The sequence below is a fragment of the Montipora capricornis genome, chromosome 2 (genome assembly GCF_036669925.1).
Source record: "Montipora capricornis isolate CH-2021 chromosome 2, ASM3666992v2, whole genome shotgun sequence".
Taxonomy (NCBI): Eukaryota; Metazoa; Cnidaria; class Anthozoa; order Scleractinia; family Acroporidae; genus Montipora; species Montipora capricornis.
The window spans coordinates 50,079,269-50,099,605 of NC_090884.1; the positions used below are offsets into that span (position 1 = coordinate 50,079,269).

The 20,337-nt window shown below is 39.2% G+C and overlaps 1 protein-coding gene and 1 long non-coding RNA gene across 2 annotated transcripts; one reads left to right on the plus strand and one right to left on the minus strand.

Moving 5' to 3' along the window:
* Window positions 1-557: 557 nt before the first annotated feature.
* Window positions 558-3,423, plus strand: LOC138025656 (uncharacterized). Its single transcript, XR_011127172.1, has 2 exons — window positions 558-841; window positions 2,880-3,423. It is a non-coding gene; the product is annotated as an uncharacterized lncRNA (long non-coding RNA).
* Window positions 3,424-6,045: 2,622 nt separating this feature from the next.
* Window positions 6,046-20,337, minus strand: LOC138025660 (uncharacterized). The gene is made up of 13 exons (XM_068872844.1): window positions 19,935-20,337; window positions 16,659-16,875; window positions 15,742-15,854; window positions 15,578-15,611; window positions 14,966-15,052; window positions 14,778-14,857; window positions 13,606-13,755; window positions 11,419-11,554; window positions 11,075-11,128; window positions 9,565-9,642; window positions 9,037-9,112; window positions 8,555-8,646; window positions 6,046-6,803 (listed from the first exon to the last, which is right to left on the minus strand). Exons 1-13 carry the CDS (start codon window positions 20,132-20,134, stop codon window positions 6,729-6,731), a joined length of 1,392 nt encoding a protein of 463 aa, XP_068728945.1. The 5' UTR covers window positions 20,135-20,337; the 3' UTR covers window positions 6,046-6,728.

Sequence of the window (20,337 nt, forward strand, 5' to 3'; positions counted from 1 at the left end):
GGGCTACAAATCTAAATTTTTCGAGTGGACGCAATTCAAGAGGTTATCGGTGATTTATTCCTCCCGTTACCTTTTAAACAGACAGAACCCCGCCCTGATGAAGTAAGAGAGCTCGTCAATATTCCACAACCGTCGAGGAAAAGCCGGGGGGAGGAAGGCTAGGAATACGAGATTTGAAGATGGAAGCCCTGCTTTTTCGCTGATTACTCAAGTGGATGCTATTATCACGCAATTGGAGAAACAGTGCCCTTTGCTTATGTGCCCAGGGATCGATTTTGGGACCGGCTGCCTTTTGTGGGTTGAATTTTTCGGTTCACTACCATTCTGCGGGAGGTTTTTCTCCAGGTACTCCGATTTTTTTGGACCACTTCACTTGTTCCGCTTTAATTCGACTTCATTTACTGTATACGCAGAGCACTTGTTCACAGATTGAGACTTCATTTAAGGACGGTGCCTACTATTGTTATTGCGCATACGTTCTGCGCATCTCGAAATACTCGGATTTCATAAGGCGGAGCACATGGGCATTTTGTCTGAGCATGCGCGAAGAGAATCGAATTATTCGAGTTCGGCGCCATTGTTATTTTGAACGCGCTGCCCGCGGGTTTTTAAACGGGCGATCTACACTTTTAAAAATATTTTGTCAAGAGAGATGAAAGATTGTAACAAAATTACACACTTTTCTATCACTATGGATATTCTTCGAGTTTGTTGGGAGTTCGGATGAGAATATTTTAATGATCAAATCCCGAACAAAACGAGATAAAGGCCCAAAGAAGTGGAGTTTGGCATTTGATTTACCGAAGTTCAAGATGTTCACACGAGAAGACAAATGATGCAGGTTAGTTTGAAGATGTTGAAGCTTTATTGTTATGAATCACAGGGCTGCATATTGACACGATCCTCAGATAAACCACCCTTTATGAGATGGAAATTTTGAGTTTGAGCTGATTTTGCTTCAACTTTGAAGTAAGTTTTCATCATAATTCCGCGGGCCCCCAAGCTTCAAATTACTTCAAATAACTTTGTCTCTTCTTCCTCTTTGCAGCTGCTTGGGACTCCAGGCTTTAAAAAATGCGCTGATTGTAGGATTACAATGTTATTACAACAGCTTTTGGCAAATTTTTATTTGGGAAGTTTTGATTGATTTTCCAAGTCGTGGATCACAAAAGTTTTCTGTCTTGCTGCTCTCCAAGTCTGTTGTGCAGAGCATATAGTTGTCCATTTTTAACAAGGTTGTAGTGTCATTTCAATACACGATGACTTTTGCGATTTTTTTTCCTGTGCTTCGGTAGGTATTTTTGTAATTGCTTTTTTCGTCTCCTAGAGCTAACATAAGTCAAAAGTTCGGTTAAACTACCCTTTTTCGCCGGCCCCCAAGTCCGAGAACACTTTTAGTGCGTTGTTTGTTTATTTGTCCTCCGCTTCATCTGGTTTATTTATTCCGAAAAAATGCGTGCTCTTTTTTGTAGCAAGGCAAACTACTACCGTTTACTGTCGAAGATTTCACATTTGGAGCTTGTCCATGTAGTTTTCGAACCGGATGGCGTAAGCTCTGTTATCGTGTTTATTTCATTATAGCATGCTGCTACCTAGCAGACTACTGTAGCATTAGAGGCTCGTCGGTTTTTTTTTCTACGTGCAGCAATTGAATTTACCTCAGCAAGTGTTCTTAGACGAGCGATTTAAGAAATAAGTGAGAATGCTCATTCAAAAAGATTTGGTTGTAATTCTGGAGACGAGCTCTGAAGGGCAGAACAGACATTTCGCTTTTAGTGTGTATCCCTTAGCCTGTAGAGGAATGCCAATCACGATTTCTTTAGATGTATGTGTTAGTTATACATTTGTACAAAAAAATGTTAGGAAACACGTTTTACTTGCCAAAATCCCGTTGTACCGTCTAGAATAAGTGAAACATGCACATGATTATCTGCAAGACCTGTCACTATAGTTTGATCATCTTCTCAACAATCATTATTCTCAAATAATATGTTACACATCAGATTTGTCATGTACTGGCTCTTCCAACAATCCATATACTGTAGTATAAAAATCAATAAATGTTCACCACAATTCACGGGTAAAGGAAGATACAAAAATAAAAAAATTATGTTGAAAACTAGATGAACAATAATACTTTCAAATTTGCCATGTGGTTAAGCAAGGGAGTTCATCTACATATTACCTTGAATGTTATTTGTACCCAAAAAATGTTGAATAAATACTGGGTACAGTGTAGCAAATCTTTATGAGCATTTGCAATGTATGTAAAAACCAAGATAGTGTGAGGAAGAGGGAGAGAATGGTTTACTTAAGTTGAAAAAATGAAACCCTATATTATTGATGTTTACTTCAGACCTAAAATGGCCATGTTTGATCCTTTCAGTTGTGCCTTTCACTCATGCATAACCATTCTTGCAAGATATCTGATGAAGTTACTGATGTTTCCAGAAGAGCTGGTTGCAATAAGGCCACCTTGTAGCCCATGCTTGTGGCTTTCAAAGAGGCTAATGATTGTATGCATTAGAAGCTTGTCTGTTAGTGCTTTGTAGTGACATCTGTTCAGACATGTATTCTGAGCCATGATCAGAAGTACTCTGCAAATTATTATTAAGTTTTAAGGTTAGGCTGTTAATTGAAAGGACAAGGGGAATGTAGTTATCTAGAAGAATGAAAAGAGTTCCATATTGCATGTCTTTAATTTGAAGAATTTACTCATAGTTTCTTGAAAAGTGTCCAGCATCCATAAACAAGTTCTAGTACGAACATAATTCTCCATGTCTTAGGTTTATCAGTAAGCTTGCTTTGGAAAAATTGTTTCATGTACAGAATTAAAAGTTAGGATCAAAAGAACTGACAGCGTATTCTCTGCTGTTTAGAGAGATGGGCAGTGGCTCAACAATTGGAGCAATGGACAGAAGTGATGGCTGAGAGGTCAAGTTTTGTGGAAAGGTGTTACCTTGAGAACCAGTTGTGAATGAAGATAAACGGGCAGATTGGTTATGTGAAACAGCCGTATTTGAAGCTCTTGAAGTTCTGGATTATGATTGGAATCTTAAACACTCATAGATAATTAATTTGTTTGCAGTAAAATAAACAGATGTGCTGAATTCACGAGGCTCATACAAATGGAATTCTTGGTTGCTTATAAATTCAATGTACAGTTAAGATTTCACTAGTTGGAGTCACATCCTACATAATAAAATGTTGCATGTCATAGTCTCAGTAAGGTGACCAGCAAGTTGATATGAAGAAAAACACTCGTGATCATTAAGTTTTTGATATCCATTTATTGTGAATACAGTTGTTGACCATTTCCTCATATCTTATACTTCCGAAGGACTAACAAATTAAATCATATTTTAGTTCTATACTTGTAAAAGTTTAAAAAGCTTGGGGCTTGATATTAAAAAAGGAATACTCTTTGGTGTGTCACTCTTAACATCGCTTTGTTCCCTGGGCCTGGTCTAGTCAGACCTTACTAATTTCCTGTTGTCATTTTTTAATCAAAGTGAACACAGAGAAGGATCATTCCTACAGATTGAGACAGTTGTGCAGGGTTCAAGAGGGCAGTTTGTTCAATCACAACATGGGAATCATAGACCTTGCTATGCCCTTAGACATTGGTTATTTATTTCAGGTCCTCAGATTTAGTTCCCTAGGGATTTGGGATGTGCTTAAACTCAAACAAACTTGAAACCAAAAAAGGCAAGCTACCGTAAACTTTGGGTGTGAACATTTATTTTCACAATGTAGCTGAAATTTTCGATATTTTAACACATTTCAAACAAGAATGCCCAACAGAGCAAAAGAGAGAACAGTGAGAGGTAAACACGTAGGTTGGAATCAAAACTAACGTGGTAAAATGTCTGTCTACAGCTGTGTCTAGTCTGCTTATGTGTGTTTGAAGAGCCCTTCGAATATTATGCAACTTTCGCAAGATTACTGACTACGTGAGAGTTCCACACCAAAACAACTTGGTTTCCCCTTATTATTCGAAAGTACTTTGCTGTGACTTTTTGCCATAAACAGCCCATTCGTTTCTCGATCTTTTCACACCGTCTACACCTAAGGCAAGGAAGATAAAACTACACAGATAACGACACGAACTCGAAACTTTTCGCCACGTACACCGCCATTATTTTGGTTTCTGCTTATGGCGAGCCAGCGGATACGCCCATAAGTGATCTCAAAGTTACGCACGCGCAGACAGAATGCCCCTGTGCTATAAGGCGGTGCTTTTAAATACAGGGATATTTTTACGTGGTTCAAAACTATGCGGAGAAAGGAGAACTTAGCAAATGCTCTTGGTATCCAAAAAGAAAATTGAGGGTAACCACGAATTTTTTAGAGATAATTAAGCTTGAATTTGGAAAAGAACGCCATACATGGCTTTGTATTTTACAAATATTACCCCCAATTTTCATTTTGGGTTTCTGAACACTTGTTAAGATCTGCTTTTCCCGCATAGTCAGTAAACCGCTCAAAAATAGCTTGGAATTAGTAGGCACCGTCCTTAGTAAAGTGATTATTACCTAACAGGAAAGTTAATTTCGCATTCGAGATGTTCTGGGCCCGGTTGTTCGAAAGCCGATTAGCTTAATCCGGGATTAGCGTAAATTTTTGTTTCATGTTTTCAACTTTTTGGTGAAAGGTTGTTTTGCTTATTTTTGTTTTTCAAGATTGACTTCTTTTGATGTAAAGTTTTGCCAAATATCAACGTTGAACAGCATTTAGTAGTGCAGTAATAAACTCCTTGGTTAATTTTTAATCTGGGATTAGCGTTAATCGGCTTTTGAACAACCGGGCCCTTAAGTCGATAACAGCGTCGTACTTGACTTTTTGGAGATGATTAACCTCTCGGTAGTGCTTCTAAGGTCTCTTATAAATAAATAGCCTGCGAAGCTGGCGATATTAGGGAGCTTAAGCAACGACGACGGCGACGGCAACGAGAACGTCATCTCAAAATATAAATTCACGATGTTGTAGTCACTTCGTGACTACTTTAACCTTTTTAATATGACAAGGGTGTGGTAGTTCCTCAAAAATGACACTGATCGGAACGGCGGTCAAGTGCTGATGTTCTTCATATAACCTCAAATTTGGATAGTTCACGTTATTCGTTGTTTTGCTGACGACGGCAAAGAAATGGGCAAAATTGAAAAACGCACGTACAGAGCGTGCAAAGCTATTGTTTTTGTCCACTAAATAGGCAAATTTGCGACGTTTTCGTTACCGTCATTTAAGCTCCCTATTTTGTCGGTAAAGAGCGGCGAAGCCGGCGCTGTGAAATAAAGCGGCCTTCCCCATTCTCCGCGCAGCCTATGCCTCTCGCGCTAACAACACCGCCAGCTGAGCAGGCAATATGGACGCCATTTGACTACACGTACCAGAATCCTACCGGTTTTGCTTCTCTCATACTAATTATAGCTGTTGTTATTTTTACCAACTGAATTCTGGCAGTTGTTGTCAACCGACGCTATCGTAAAAGTTGCCTATTGGAATAACTTGATGGCAGTATCATGTACTCTCGACTTTAAGAAGGACGAGCTCTTTAGGCTCCTTAGAGCTCTTCTTTCTCGGCTCTGACTTATTTTTCTTGATTTTATGATTTAGCCTCCATATTTTTTTCAGATCCTTTTGTTGTTACTTGAGCAAAATAAAATCTAAGGTCTACCCTCCTGGAACCTCGCTTCAGTCCTCCTTGGCTTTTGTTAACTTTTGCATTTCATTGACACAAAAAAGCCCCTTCAAGGGGTATAAAAAAACCAAACTCTCGCCTTTCCAATACTTTTTTTGCATGCGATAAATAAACTTTCGGTCACTGGTACTTCTAAATCTAAAAGGGTCCTGTAGTTATATGTATTTATAAAATAATTAGGATAATACGTGCACTCTCACTTGTCAATAGGTGTCTTGATGAGAGTATGGAAACGGCTGTAACAGTACACGACTTTTGATTGGTTGTGTGTTGTCAGACGCGCGTTGTGATTGGCTGGTAGGAAATATGAGAGCGTATCAAGAAAATTTGTTTCAATCAAGAAGTAAAAAAAAATCAGTATTTGTCCAATTATCTTTGAGAAATATTTTATAAAAGACTGCGTATCGGGGTTTGCACGACTGTTTCGAATTCTCCTAACTCACCCTCGGGTTTAGATGAGGCTATGGAAACACGGAAAATGTCCTCTATTGCTTAAGTGGTTTGCTATTTCAAGTCTAACCTTAGGAAAGCTCATTCCTTTTAACTATGGGGTCGTGAGGCACGAAATTAAAGTAAAGAGGTACGTATGTTGAAATTACACTGGGTTCGATTACGCTGCAAAGTGAAGCTTTCCATTTCCAAGCTTTAGTCGAGTAAGAATTTTGAACACGATCTGGGCAAAAAAAGGATGAACTAAAAGAGTCGTTGATGGACTTTCTGAAATTCCCCAAAAAATACAGCCTTATGTGGATTGAAAAAGGCTCACTGTTTACGGTTTTCCTTCAGACGGTGCAATACCAAGCGAGCGACAGTAAAGCCTGCCCTCCTCACCTACAATTATTCGTTCTCTCGTTCTATTTCTAGATCTGATGATGATCAACCGATAATCGACGCTATAAATTTCAAAACGCGTGATGAAAGAGTCGCGACGCCGAAAAATCCTTGGATTACGACTTTTTGCAATGAAGGACAATCGGAACTTAAAGCAGTTTGCTGAAGCCAGAACGAAGAAACGCCGATCAAAGCGTCAACCGTTCTTCTTGTTCAAAGTGGTTAGCAATTTCCGGTCCCCATGAATCTTCAGGTCTGTCTCAATATGGCCCTAAACACACAAATGGGAAAATCAAATCATCACGAGACTGAAAATTCCAATTGTCTAAACAAAGACAAAAACAAAAAAACTGGCGGCTTTTCAATGAATATTGAGACAAATATGAAAGGGGGCAAAAGAATGGGTAACTTTTATCTAGAACTTTACGTAAAGTGCATCTAAACTCGAATATTTTTCGTTCCCGGCTAATATAAATCTCCCCATCCAAAGCAAACATATGTCACCATTCTTACCCAGAATTTCGCTTTTCTGTGTCGTGAATGGCCGTTTTTATACTAGAGACGCATAATCCATCCAGACGAATTATGCGTCTCTCATGTTACCCGTCTTGTGTGTAAAGACGGGATGAACTATATGAGACGCATAATTCGTCTACGACGAAATTGGGCAAACATTTTTTCTGCGGATGTAAAATTCGTCTGGTATAAAGACGGGCACAAGACGCATAATTCGTCTCGGCGAAGTATCCACTTTAGTGCGTCTTCGAAGACGCGCTAAACTGGATACTTCGTGCAGACGCATAATAAGTCTTGTGGCCGTCTTTATACTAGACGAATTTAACAGACGCAGAAAAAATATTTGCCCAAGTTGGTCCCAGACGAATAATGCGTCTCTAGTATAAAAACGGCCAATGCCCGCAAACTTAGCAGAACTTGCAGTAATTTGGGTCCACGACCGTGATGTGAGAGGCCTGGGTCTATTCCCGCTTTTGCGTCACAAACCAATTTGCATTCCTGTTTTCAAAGAAATTTGGCATTGAGACTGAAGCAGTTTGTGACGTAAAATCGAAAAGAGACCCATGCCTTTCAAACCAAGTTACTGCTAGTTTTGAAAACTTTGCGCGTCATGCCCGACAGATAAAAGTGAAATTCTGGAGTAAGAATGGTAAAACATAAACAGTGGTTACGATCATTTGCTTGAACTACATATTAACTTTTTATAAATATTACAACATACACCATCAGACGTGATTATCATTACAGATAACTTTAAATTCAAATATACCATTGAAACGGATTGGGAACTAACGAATTTGATTGACAACTAAGGAATTTAAACGACAAGAAATACTCTAATAATAGAGAAGAGATAAAGTTTCTCACTACCAACGTCTTCATTTACGGTTGGCTCTAAATCACGGACAAACATCAAAGCAAGTCAAAAGATCCTGTACTAACAGTTAACAAAAAAGAAGTTCTCATCGTTCTACCATTCTTAGGTCATCACAGCAAACAACTTACAAAACAGCTGAAGTATTGTATAAACCATTTCTATGGTATTTTCAACCTCAAATTAGTCTTTCAGAACACCTGAAGAATCAAGTCTCTTTTCCCTTACAAAGATAAACTCGTTGCTTCGTTCCGGTCAAAAGTTGTCTACAAAGCAAATTGCTGGGATTGCAATGATTTTTATATCGGGAAAACGAAACGCCGATTACGTGACAGAAAAACAGAACCTTTCAAAGCACTAACAAACAAATTGTCACGAAATCAATCTGCAATTGCCAATCATGTTTCCTCAACCAAACATAGAATAAAATGGGATACAAGAAAGAAGAAATTGACTTGTGACTTGTGATTTGTTTGCTCGCGCTTTCCCGCTCAACGCTCGCTGCCCTCATTTGCTTTGCGTTAAATTTTGTTCAATTTGCTTGTGTGCGGTGAACGCTTTCAATTTAAAATCCACTCAAGCAAAGGTTAATTGATGCTTTGAAGTCTTTAAATTTAGGTCTCGTGACTCACCTTGACTGCGGCTCCAACAGCGACAACATCGAGCAGAAATGTATCATGACCATATATGGAAGGCAGTTCATAATAGGTCACGTCGTGATTATCTGAAAGGAGGACATAAGAATCAGAGTTGAATACTCTTATTCGAATGAAAGCCTTAGTTATCTGCTTCTATCGTCCCAGAACCGTCATGCCAAGTAATAAAGCAACATTTCTCGGGAAGAAACACTGGGCTTACGCATTAACTTGCAAAGCTTCCCAGAATTCGGCTACAGAGACCGACCGAGCAGTTACAACACCTCAATCCGTTCGCAGACTAGTCACTCTTTTCCTAGGAAGGCGCCTTTGGTCGTCTTCATGGACTCTTCTCCACGAGCTTTACTTCCCGCGTTTTTGTGCAGGCATTCACTGTTTTTTTTTCCTTCAGAGAGCTGTTGGCCTTTAGGAAGCCCTAGTGAACGCTATTAGGTCGTTTTGTTGTAAACGTGACTTACCAGCTTCCTTGAGCAGAGCCTCGAGTTCCCGTTGTTGTGTAACCGGAAACAACACGTCTGATTGAACTCCCAACACCTGCAAATGATAAGACGAAAGCCATAGGGAACTACCCTCACTCGCCCTTTTAATCGGAATTAAAACTTTTGGTCGCAATAAATTTTACGTAAACGCGCAAATCCTGCTTCCCACCTCTCGTCGATTCGCTTTCCAACCCTAGATAAAGATGATTGCAATTTTATCTCCTGACAATATACATTTCGCGAAACCTTCGGTTTGATTACGACCTCCATGGATCCCACCTTCGGTCTCAGCTGGGTTTAACCACCAGTGGATAAGACCTCGAAGTCTCACTTTTCCGAAGCATTTCAAATTCAGACTGAGCAAATCCCATGCGATAATACAAGCCTCGGGAGATGCATCTCTCTGCGACTTCAATATTCTCCTCTGTCCAGTTACGAGAAGATTCTTGTGCTTGCTGACAAAAAATCACCAAGTGTTTCTAGAGTTCATTGGTAAGTGTTACTTACAAGTGTTGGGCACTGAATTCGCGCCATTCCGTCCTCAAGGGAATTGAATCCCTCTCCTAAATCAAATAAGTCCATCGCCTACAGGAGAAAAAGAGAAAAATGTGTTACATGCGTTTGAAGACGTGTTACGAACTGGGATGTGAATGGAGTGCAGGATGACAAACAGGAAGCTTAGTGTGTATCAGGCGCTCGAACCCCACTCAAAAATCAGGCCCTACAAATCAACCGGCTTTCTTGGCGCCTTAGGGACTAAAATTGGAGGAGCGTAACTAGAGGAGATCGATCCGGAAGCACTTTAAAGGGGCGCCTCAGAAACCCGCGATAAGGTCCATGAGTGCCGGATCACGGAAACACGGCATCACAGCCAAGTGTAATTAGCTAGGAGTGGAGTTAAAAAAATGTGTGACTTCATAGCTCAGTTGGTAGCCGAGCGTGACACTGGCATCGCAGAGGTCACGGGTTCGAATCCCCTTGCAGCCACTTTCCTTTTCTCTTTCATTGGCTCAGATTGTTGGTACATTTACCAGCAACAATGCTGCAACCTTCGTCGGAAAGTCTGCAACGCGTGACACTCACGCAATCTCTTTTAGAAGCTGACGTTTCGATCGTTAGCCCCTCGTCAGAGCGAATCGAGGAATTATGGCTTATGTGTAGTTTTTATAGTAGCTACGCTATTAGTGGTAACATGGCAACGTGAAAAATAGGAATACATTTAATAGTTAAACTTCTTCACCGAATTGTAATGACCAAAAAGGAATTGAAAAGATTTGGAATTAAAAGTGAAAGTGACTGCTTGTATTGCGGTGAATCAGATTCCATAGACCACACTTTTCTTGACTGCCAATGTACCTCGTCTTTTACTCGTCAAGTGGTGGGGTGGTTTAATGCCACAAACAATACCAGTTTCAAGTTTCAATCCAGAACCTAAGGAAATAGTGTTTGGCTTCTTTAAGCAATGCCTTGCTGGGCATGAGGCTGTGAGAAAGTTTAACTATACTTTTTTATACATGATGTATTACATTTATTCAAACAAGCTAAAAGAGGGCTCGATTATTTTATCTGAATTTGTTAATAGATTAATTTTAAATACAAGGTTGAGAAATTTACATGATTTAATTTACTTTATTCGCCCGCTTTGATTAATCACTCAGCTCTCGTGCATGTCAGATCATTATTTGTATTTGTTTTTTTTTCTTTTTTTTTTCTTTTTTTTTATATATATATATGTATCTTGTGCAATGTAAACTTCTTTTATGTTAAATAAATTACAAAAAAAAAAAAAAATTAAAAAAAAAAATTAAAAAAAATTAGTTAAAATTTTTGTATACTACTTCCCCACCGACGCAGCACCACAGTTTCTTTAGAAACTACCCCCTTCAATCTCTTTTAGAGTTACGCAGGCTTAAGACAAGGCTTCCTGAATACCCATGTATACAGGCCTCGTGGAGAATCGTAATACGTCTATGATATGATTTGCGCAACGTTAACGTTAGTAGTGATACTTCATTACCTTCGATATGTAAAGAAGCGAGTTAGGGTCGTACTTAACACAAAAGCTGTCACCCTGAAAAAGAACAAGAATTAATCATTAACAGACAGAAATAACGTCAAAAAAGGAGGAAGAGAGAAGTGCCAATAGTCGGACATTGCCGAACAAAGAGAAAACGCGAACGTTAGTTGCCTTTGTGATATTTACGCTTTGATCTTTCTTAGAGATAAAAATGAAAACGTTACAAAAATTCATGATAATTTTACTCCTCTGTTTGTTGACTACTTTAAAAGCGAAGACGCCGCCAGGAGTTTTCATATGACAACGCAAGTAAGCGCTGATCCAGAAACAACAATTAAAGTCACCTGATAATCAAGGTAGCTCTCTATTTCAAACTCTGGACAAAGGTTTGGTGAGATTATTTGTGGATCGTCAATCCGTTTGCGTCCAAACCTTTGCTCCCACTCCGGTCCACTCCGGTATGTGATGGTGGCAACTTCGCTATCACAGAACAACAAAAGATATCACACTGTATAGCTTACTAGATATTTACATTTACATGTATTAGGTCGGTAAGAACCGTTCGGTTATCACACTAACCATAAAAAATACAAATATCAATATATAAAATGATGATTTAAAAATTTAAATAAAGAAAACTACATTAAACTAAATATAACTAATTAGTTAAGAAAAGCTGTTAACCTATATTTGAAGGTTTCTAAGGAGGATGATGAAACAATAGCCTCAGGGAGGCAGTTCCAGTCCGTTATAGTTTTTGGAAAAAAACGAAAATTTAAAAACGTCTTTATTTGCATATGGCACGCGAAATTTAAATTGATGGGTTCCCCTCGTGCGACTCTCAGGATGTTGAATCAAATATTTTCGGGTATCGATATCAATAAGACCATGAGTTAGTTTATACATAAGCGTTAATCTAGCCTGCCTTCTTCTCGTTTCCAGCGTGGCCCACCCTAAGTCTTTAATCATGTCCGTAACACTAGCATATCTATCATAATTCTGTGAGCAAAACCGTGCTGCTTTACGTTGAACCATTTCCAGAGCACTGATATCTTTCTTTAAAAACGGGTGCCAAGCCGCACTTGCACATTCCAGCTTCGGTCGTACTAGGGATGTATATGCAATTTCTTTTACTTTCTTTGGGCAATTCCAAAGGTTGCGTTGTATTATACCCAGTGATTTGCTTGCTTTAGCTGCTGTTATAGAAACATGGGCTGACCACTTGAGATTGTTACTGATGGTGACCCCAAGGTATGGGAAGGTATCAACCTGTTCCAGCTCTACACCACAGAAGACATATTTTCTCTGGGGTGGATTGTTCTTATGTGAGATGGTAACAATTTTACATTTGGAAGGATTGAACTCCATTTGCCAGTGATACTGTCAGGATTCTGACCTGCGTAGGTCAGATTGAAGAAGGTCACAGTCCGCATCGCTAGCGACAATGCCGTAAAGTAAAGCATCGTCCGCACAAGAGCCTAACTGATGATTGCACGGTATCTGGTAAGTCGTTTATGTATAATAAAAAAAGCAAAGGACCGAGGACTGTACCCTGGGGTACGCCAGAAGTCACCGGACATTGACTTGATGTCTGGCCTTCACAAACAACTGATTGAACACGTTGTGTAAGAAACGACTCTAACCAGTTTAGGAGCGAGCCTTGGATTCCATAGTATACTGCAGCTTCCTTAGGAGTCGCCTATGAGGGACCTTATCGAAAGCTTTGGCGAAGTCCAAAACGGCCGCATGGATAGATGAGCTCTGGATAGTCTTTGCCACGTCGTGTAAGGTAAGAATTAGCTGCATCTCTGTGGATCTCTTTGCCCTAAAACCATGCTGACAGTCTGTTAAGATGTTATGGTGGTTTAGATGTTTCATAATAAAGTTGTGGACGATATGCTCGAGGATCTTCGATACAACACAAGTAAGAGAAATAGGTCTATAGTTAGCAGGGTCAGATTTCTTTCCCTTTTTAAAAAGTGCACACACATTTGCCTCCTTCCACCTGCGGGGTACAGTGCCAATGTCTATCGAGTCTTGAAAGACGTCTGTCAGTATTGGAGCAATGTCTGTAGCAAACGTTTTAAGAAACCAGGGTGGAATCTGGTCTGGACCACTGGCCTTGTTTGGATTTAACGAAGACAGCTGTTTTGATATGAATTAATTTTTTATTGGTAAAAGGTTCTTTGACAGTAAAAATGAGATCATCTTAGTGAAACGAACAACTTATGCCGTTGCGAAAAAAGTACGAAAAAACGTAAAGACTCGAACGGGATTTTAACTCAACAGTCTTTTACTTTTCGGAAAAGCACTGACATCCATATTATATCGAGCGAGCCTTTAAGTTAAATGAGGGAAAAGAACGTAAAGTTTCCTTTTCATTCTGTGTGCTGTCTAAATTAAGGATGAAAAAGTGGTTCTTTTGAATAGTTTACATCAATCGTGCGGTATTTTGTCGTTCTTATTTTCGGAAAAAAGCTATTTAATTAGACCAAGAGTTGTACCTTTGCAAAAAAAACAGAACAACCTACCGAGCATGTTTCATGCCGAGTCTGGGGAAGCGTCCATTATAGTAAAATCCTCTGTTCCAGTTTGGATCGCTCATAAGGACTCTACGCTGCACATAACGAAGAGCAATTGAAGCTGGATGTGACCTGGCACAAGCTGAAATGGTTACCACTCTGAAGATAAAACACACGTGCATCGGTCTTATAGTCAATTTCAATCGAGTGTCGTAAAACTTTCGTAAAAGCAAAACCAAAGTAAATACTTTGTCCAATCAAAAAGAACGGAGACAATCCAGTAAACCAATCAAAACTCGAAGCAATTACACGTAGCAGACACAAAGCGCGAGAAAATGTGCACGCGCGAGTTGCAATTGGCTTTGCTTTCACTTCTGATTGGTTGAAAAAATGGGGCGAGAACTTTGAACCGATCACTGAGTGAAGTAATGCAAAACCAAAGCAATTCGCTAATTAGGTACTTTCGACACTCAATTGAAAACCGCTCTATTCCGAATTACGAGCGCTATAAAGAAAAACATATGACCCTGAGGATCTAGATTGAGGCCCGCCCGGATTTCTCGAATATAAAAAAAAAAACGCAAATTGACGTTATTAAAGCTGGGTGTGACTTACAGTGGACTTAACACGACTCAAGCTGAAATGGTTATCACTATGCAGAACATTGGTATTGGTATTTCATTCGGATTGCAAGCCCTAAGAAAAAGATACGACGCTGGGGTTTTAGACAGGAGGCTTTCCGGTTCTCTTGAAAGAAAAAACGCGTCTTGCAGAGTTTATCCTGTGTGTCCTCAAGAACGTGTTTTCACCTGAAATGAGGAGTGTCTCTAGCGTAAGATACAAAAACCCCAGCCAAAACGACTTTAGGCAGCCAACTTTAAAAAACTAACCCAAAACAGGCTAGGTGGGCGGATTGACCACCATTCTCGCGGAATCACATCTCTCTAACAATAAAAATTTAACAATAACAATAACAACAATGACAATAACCATACCAACAACAACAACAAAAACAATAACAATAACAATTATATTTAGAGAGGGAGACGCCAAAACCTATCACAGTTTTCTAACTTGTGGCCCCCTAATGCCGATCAAATTTGAATTTGGAGTGTTGGTTTTCTAAGCAAACTTCATGTTAAAATTTGCTGATTCATCAAGGGGTGACTTTTGATTCTTACCTTCCAACACGATCTGGATACAAAGCAGCTGCATCAAGGGATGCCATTCCCCCTAATGATGCACCGACAACAGCATGGACCTAAACACAGCCAATAAAATAACAACCGCAAAGAATCTTACAAGAATGATGACACGAAATGTGGTGAACACAGAAAATTCATTCTTAATGAGTAAAACACCCCTGTACCTTATCTATCCCCAGTGCATCCAAGGTAAGAAAGAAGGAATGGACCATGTCATCAACACTCACAATGGGAAAGGTCGTTGCATATGGCTGTAGACAAAAACTATTAAAACATGAAAGCACTATTTCGAATTGTTTGTCAGTCAATATTAATATTGTCAACATCTACATGAGGGGATGAGGATCATCCTGCAAAGGGATAACCCAAGATCCTCCTCCTTTAGTCTACAGAACTTATTGTCTTGCTCTTGAAAGATCTTTACAAAGCCCTTTGCAATGATACCAACCACAATGATGCTCAAAAATTCATCACCATCTAAATTGCCTGATCTTTTACTTGAAGGATCCCTGGTGGATAGTGCCAATATTATTGTCTGATTCATTTCCACCAGGACCTTCTCACAAGATTCTGATTATCTAATAAAATATCTTTGCAAAATTTCTAACATGGCCCACCAAGCATCTTTGATAGAGCTTCGTCTTCAAGGATTTTGGTTGGTCTTAATGATCTAAATATCCTAAATCGATCTTAAAGATTTGTAATGACTACTTGAAAACCACATATATAATATTATTTTCTTATCAAAAATTATTAATAAATGGGATTTTGATAACCTTATTTGTCACAGGGTTGATCGAGGAAGGACCACTGTAAAAAATAAAAAGACAATTTAAAGCAAGAAATAAAAAAAAAAACAACTGATTAAACAAAATATAACACACATAGGTTATTGCATTAGAAACAAACACCAAATGGTGCAATACTCATGGCAGTGTACCTTGAGCCATAACATCCTCCCACGTTGTTACAACAAATAATGAAGAACTTGTCAGTATCCAGTGCACATCCAGGACCAATAAAATTTTCCCACCAGCCAGGTGTTGGATTATCCTGAAACAATAGAAACCACAGATAATGACACTAACAACAAAGTTTGGAGAAATTGGAGTGATGGCTAACATCGAGCTGTTACAGAAGGCTGCCCTACTGGGGACTACTAGAATTCTAAGAAAAACACTTAAGGCACCTAAGGCTGTGGGACATAGCCACCTGTTCTCAAACGGAGTGTTACCAGGACTGGCCATATTAGCTGTGAGGGTTAACAAAATGCGCTCACTCCCCTTTAAGGAGACTGTAAAATAATCAAACCAAATCAACGAAAATTAATTAAACAAAATGTGGTTTTCTTATGAGAGGGGAAAAGCAGAGTACCAAGAGAAAAACTTCTCAAAGCAGAGTAGAGAACCAACAATCTCAACCAAATATGAAATTGAGTCCAGTAATCCAACCTGGGCTGCAGTGGTGGAAGGCAGAGTGCTCTCAACACTTCGTCAACCCTTTTTTCCAAGCAATAAAATTTACATTTACCCCCCAAAAATCACACTACATATCATAAATTTCTGATTGGCCTGTTACATGTGTATGGTTGCAAGATATTTTGACATGTGCCTTACATTTTAACACTTTATCAACTTGTTAAGCAAAAATATGCCCCACACAAAGAACCCACAATCAGAGATGTAGCTTAAGAAATCCAACTTGATTTTAATAAGACACCCATCAGGTGATTGTTCAGACAATTACAAAATCACGACAAAAGGTATCAATACTGGTAATATTGTTTAGAAATGTAAGATATCAACTTAAGAACTATTATGCAAGAGACAATCCCTCCTTGGAATCTTGTGCACTTACTGAGTGGCTTCTGGCATGTGATGATGCAGACAAACCAGTGCACAAGAGAACCACATTGTCCTTTGCTTCATTCAGCTCACCCCAAGTTTCATATGCCACTTCAAGCTGTGGTATCACTCCACCATTGTATTTGAATTCAAATTGTCTGTCATACAAAAATGTCTTGTAACCTGAATTGACTTTAGAGTACACTGGATCCACACCAAAGACGCTAGATCTATATTAAACAACAAGAAGACTGCTCAGTCAAATTACTTATATTTTCTTGGCATTCAGAGTTTTGGTCATTAATATTTCAAGAAGTTCCATGTTTCATCAGAGTTCTCAAATGCTGTGGGCAATGGACATTATTAATAAACAAAACAGTGAAACCATTCGAAACACCGAAACGAAGCACCAAAACACCATGTATGACCCCACCATACACTGAATACTAACCGACAAAGGTTGGATTTGAGATTAAATATCGTTTAGGCCTAATTTGGCCTAAAGCGTTATTCATCCTAATCTCAGTCTTAATCTGAATCCGAATCTTAATCTCAATGAATTAGGAGCAATAACATATTAATCAGTATTGTATGGGCACCCTCATTAGTCAATAGCTGTTTAGATGAGAGGAAACACGATTTTGACATCACATGAATTTTGATTGGTTATGTGTTGTCAGACCCACGTTTTGATTGGCCAGTAGGAAATATGAGCGTGTATCAAGAAAATCTGTTTCAATCAAGACTTCAAAAAACCAGCATTTTTCTTTTGTCAAATTATCTTTTAATTATCTTTTTTTCCGTGTTTCCATAGCTTCATCTAAACACTCGGGGCAGTTGCGAGAATTCTCAACAGCTATGCAAACCCTTGACTGCGTCTCGAATTCTCCGAACTCCCCCTCATTTTTAGATGAGGTTATGGAAACATGGAAAATGTCCTCTATTGCTTAAATATCCATTTCCAACAAATAATTTACTTAAGGCAAAAAAAATGGGGAGCCAGCACCATTTTAATTGTTACACACTCCTCCAACTTAGTTATTTTGAGACAACCGTGCTTGGTGTCCACTGGATACGAGGATGGCATAAGAAGGGCACCATTTGGTGGTGAGCGCAGGGTAAATTAATGATTAACACACTGGAGATGATTGTTTTTCCATAGTGGAAATGTGGTGAATGTCAACAACCTTCTTTAACCTAAGAGGAAAGATGTATTTATCAATGATGACTAGGGGTCTGCTCAGAAAAACTCAGAAGTCAAGCTGGCCTAATCGTTCATCATCATCATCATCATCATCATCCTCGTACTCTGTGATGGTATGTGGGCTGAGTTTCAGTTTTCCCCAGCAAGTGCTTATGATTAGGAATGTACAACTTCATTGTATTTGTGGAAAGGCAATTTAACAGTCCAAATTATTTTTAGATTGATTCTCCTGCAAAACCAGACCTTTCCAGCTAATAACAAGTCTTGTATAAGGATTTATTACCCATGGGATTGAGAAATTGCTCACTCGAGCAAGCCAAATCTTATTTAAGAGAACTTGTCTAAAAATAGCTTGATCAGTGTAAAAAGGCTGTTACACATATATACCTAAGGTGCTTTCCTTTGTACGGAAAATCTGATTGATTAGGTAGTAAATCAAATGGAAATATTTCGGGGGAAAAGGAATACCTTTAGAGGTATTCCTCTTTCCTTGGTTTTTACGGATTGATCGAAAAATCCTGTACCATTTACCATGTCCCACTACTACCATGCTCCTTGATGATTTTGCCGGCCTTGAAGTGTTTAGCTGCCCAAATGTCTTGTGTGGGTTTCATTCAACAGGCTACTTTCGAATTGTGCAGCAACAAAAGAACAGAGTCGAGGTTCAGGGGAATAATTAGCATTTTGTATTGTTCAGAACATTAAGGAAAATGCAAATTATTTCCCTGAACCTCAACCCTGTTCTTTTGTTGCTGCACAATTCGAAACTAGCCTATTCACTCAGATGCCTTTATAGCTCATAGCTGCACAACTGCAGGTGAGAATTACTACTAATGAAGTACTATTTATTGCTTGTTTATTTACTGTTGCTGCCTTTTCAGAGCCATGTTTGTTACTCTAACTGATTAGTACCCAGTCTCTAGATCTTGGAGAAAAAGAAAAGAGGTCTCAAAAGGAACACGCTCATCCTGTTCCATTTTGACTGACGAAATTTGTTCTGTTCCTTTTAGCAGAAAATTCTCCCTGGGCTTTCCATGCAAAAGGAAAGCTCCCCTAGTATTGAGGTAATAGGCTCCAGGTTATGGACTCCTCAGTGTCCCTGAGTACTGCGATTTTCCTCTGAAGTCTAAATAGATTCCTTCTGGTTAAGGTACTGTGCTCCTGGATCATCCATGCACTGTACTAGGGCTGCCAGAGGTGGGAGAGTTGATAACACTGACCCCCAGTCCATGGACTACCCCGATGGACTACTCAGATGGACTACTATAAAATAGACTAACTCAAAAATGCTATTTCCAATGAGTACCACTGAAAGAACTGAATTGATTATCTACTTACATTGCATGTGCCTTGTTTATTTTCGTCTGCACGGCCATGTGTGATTAAATTCAGGAATTGTATCGGTCTCACTTCACTTACATAAAGTAATCGGCCATCACAACAATTATCGAAATCTAACCTTTTCAAAATGGGTGCTTAGACTTAAATGCTGTCGACCAACGCCCGTTCAAATGGGTGTTTAGGCTTAGCACTAATTATCGTGACGCTGCTTACGACCGATGGCACTCACTTGAAATAGTGTTTTTGGGGTAGTCCATTTGGGTAGTCCATCGGGGTAGTCCATGGACTGGGTTTCAGTGTTTTCAAATCTCCCACCTGAGGCACCTAATAAATATACTTTCTGCCCAGTCACTCTTCTTTCAGTATCCCGAGTTCAGACCAGCTGTACATTGTAGCAACGTTCACTTTTCACATGCATTAATTTATGTGATAACCACCAAACAAAAGAAGTCGTTTTAAAATATTACTTGGCAAATTTAATGACAATGTATGAAAGAACATCGTCATTGCCAATTTCACCCGTCCCGCATGACGAACTGAGCATCGTCATCATTGCTAATCAAATTTACCCGTGTAAGAATCACTTACTGACATTGTTTTCACTGACTTCAAAAAAAAAAAAAAATTATTCGTGAAAGTTGCTGTAAAAAAATAAGCATTGTCAATTAATTTTCTTTAGTGAGGCTAAACTTAACTCATCATTGAAAAAAAAACGTTTTCAATTGTAATTTTACGTGGCCTTACCGAGAAGCTTGTTCAGTCAGGCAAGGAAAAGATGGATCCATTCCCTTGAACTCCTGTGAAAAATCTGGGATTTTGATCTTGGTTTCCTCATGTACATGTCGTTTTTGGGTGTGAGATGCACAGGAGAGCTTCGATCTTCGAAGGGTTGCCTTTGAAAAACATTTGTAGGAGGATACAAGAGAGAAACGTATTCGTAGCATCGTGATCGTCTATAGTTTTCGCTGGGATGTCCCGCGGGTTCGATTTCAAGGTCAAACAAATGTTAAAGTGTTGTCATCTTTAAATCACAACGTTTATGGAAATGCCATCCCTCTTATGAAACAGTCCGAACTTTCATTATTATTGCGGGAATGCACCAGTGCACTTGATGCTGCCTTCGTGCTATAAAAACATGAACTTCTAT

Bases quoted from the DNA above. Each gene is read 5' to 3' on its own strand.
- LOC138025660 (XM_068872844.1), bottom strand. From the start codon at position 20,134: ATGCTACGAATACGTTTCTCTCTTGTATCCTCCTACAAATGTTTTTCA. The intron at 15,053-15,577 runs GTTATCAAAATC...TTTTGTCTACAG, and splicing joins TCAACCCTGTGACAAATAAG to CCATATGCAACGACCTTTCC. The intron at 9,643-11,074 runs GTAATGAAGTAT...TTTCTCCTGTAG, and splicing joins CGCTTCTTTACATATCGAAG to GCGATGGACTTATTTGATTT.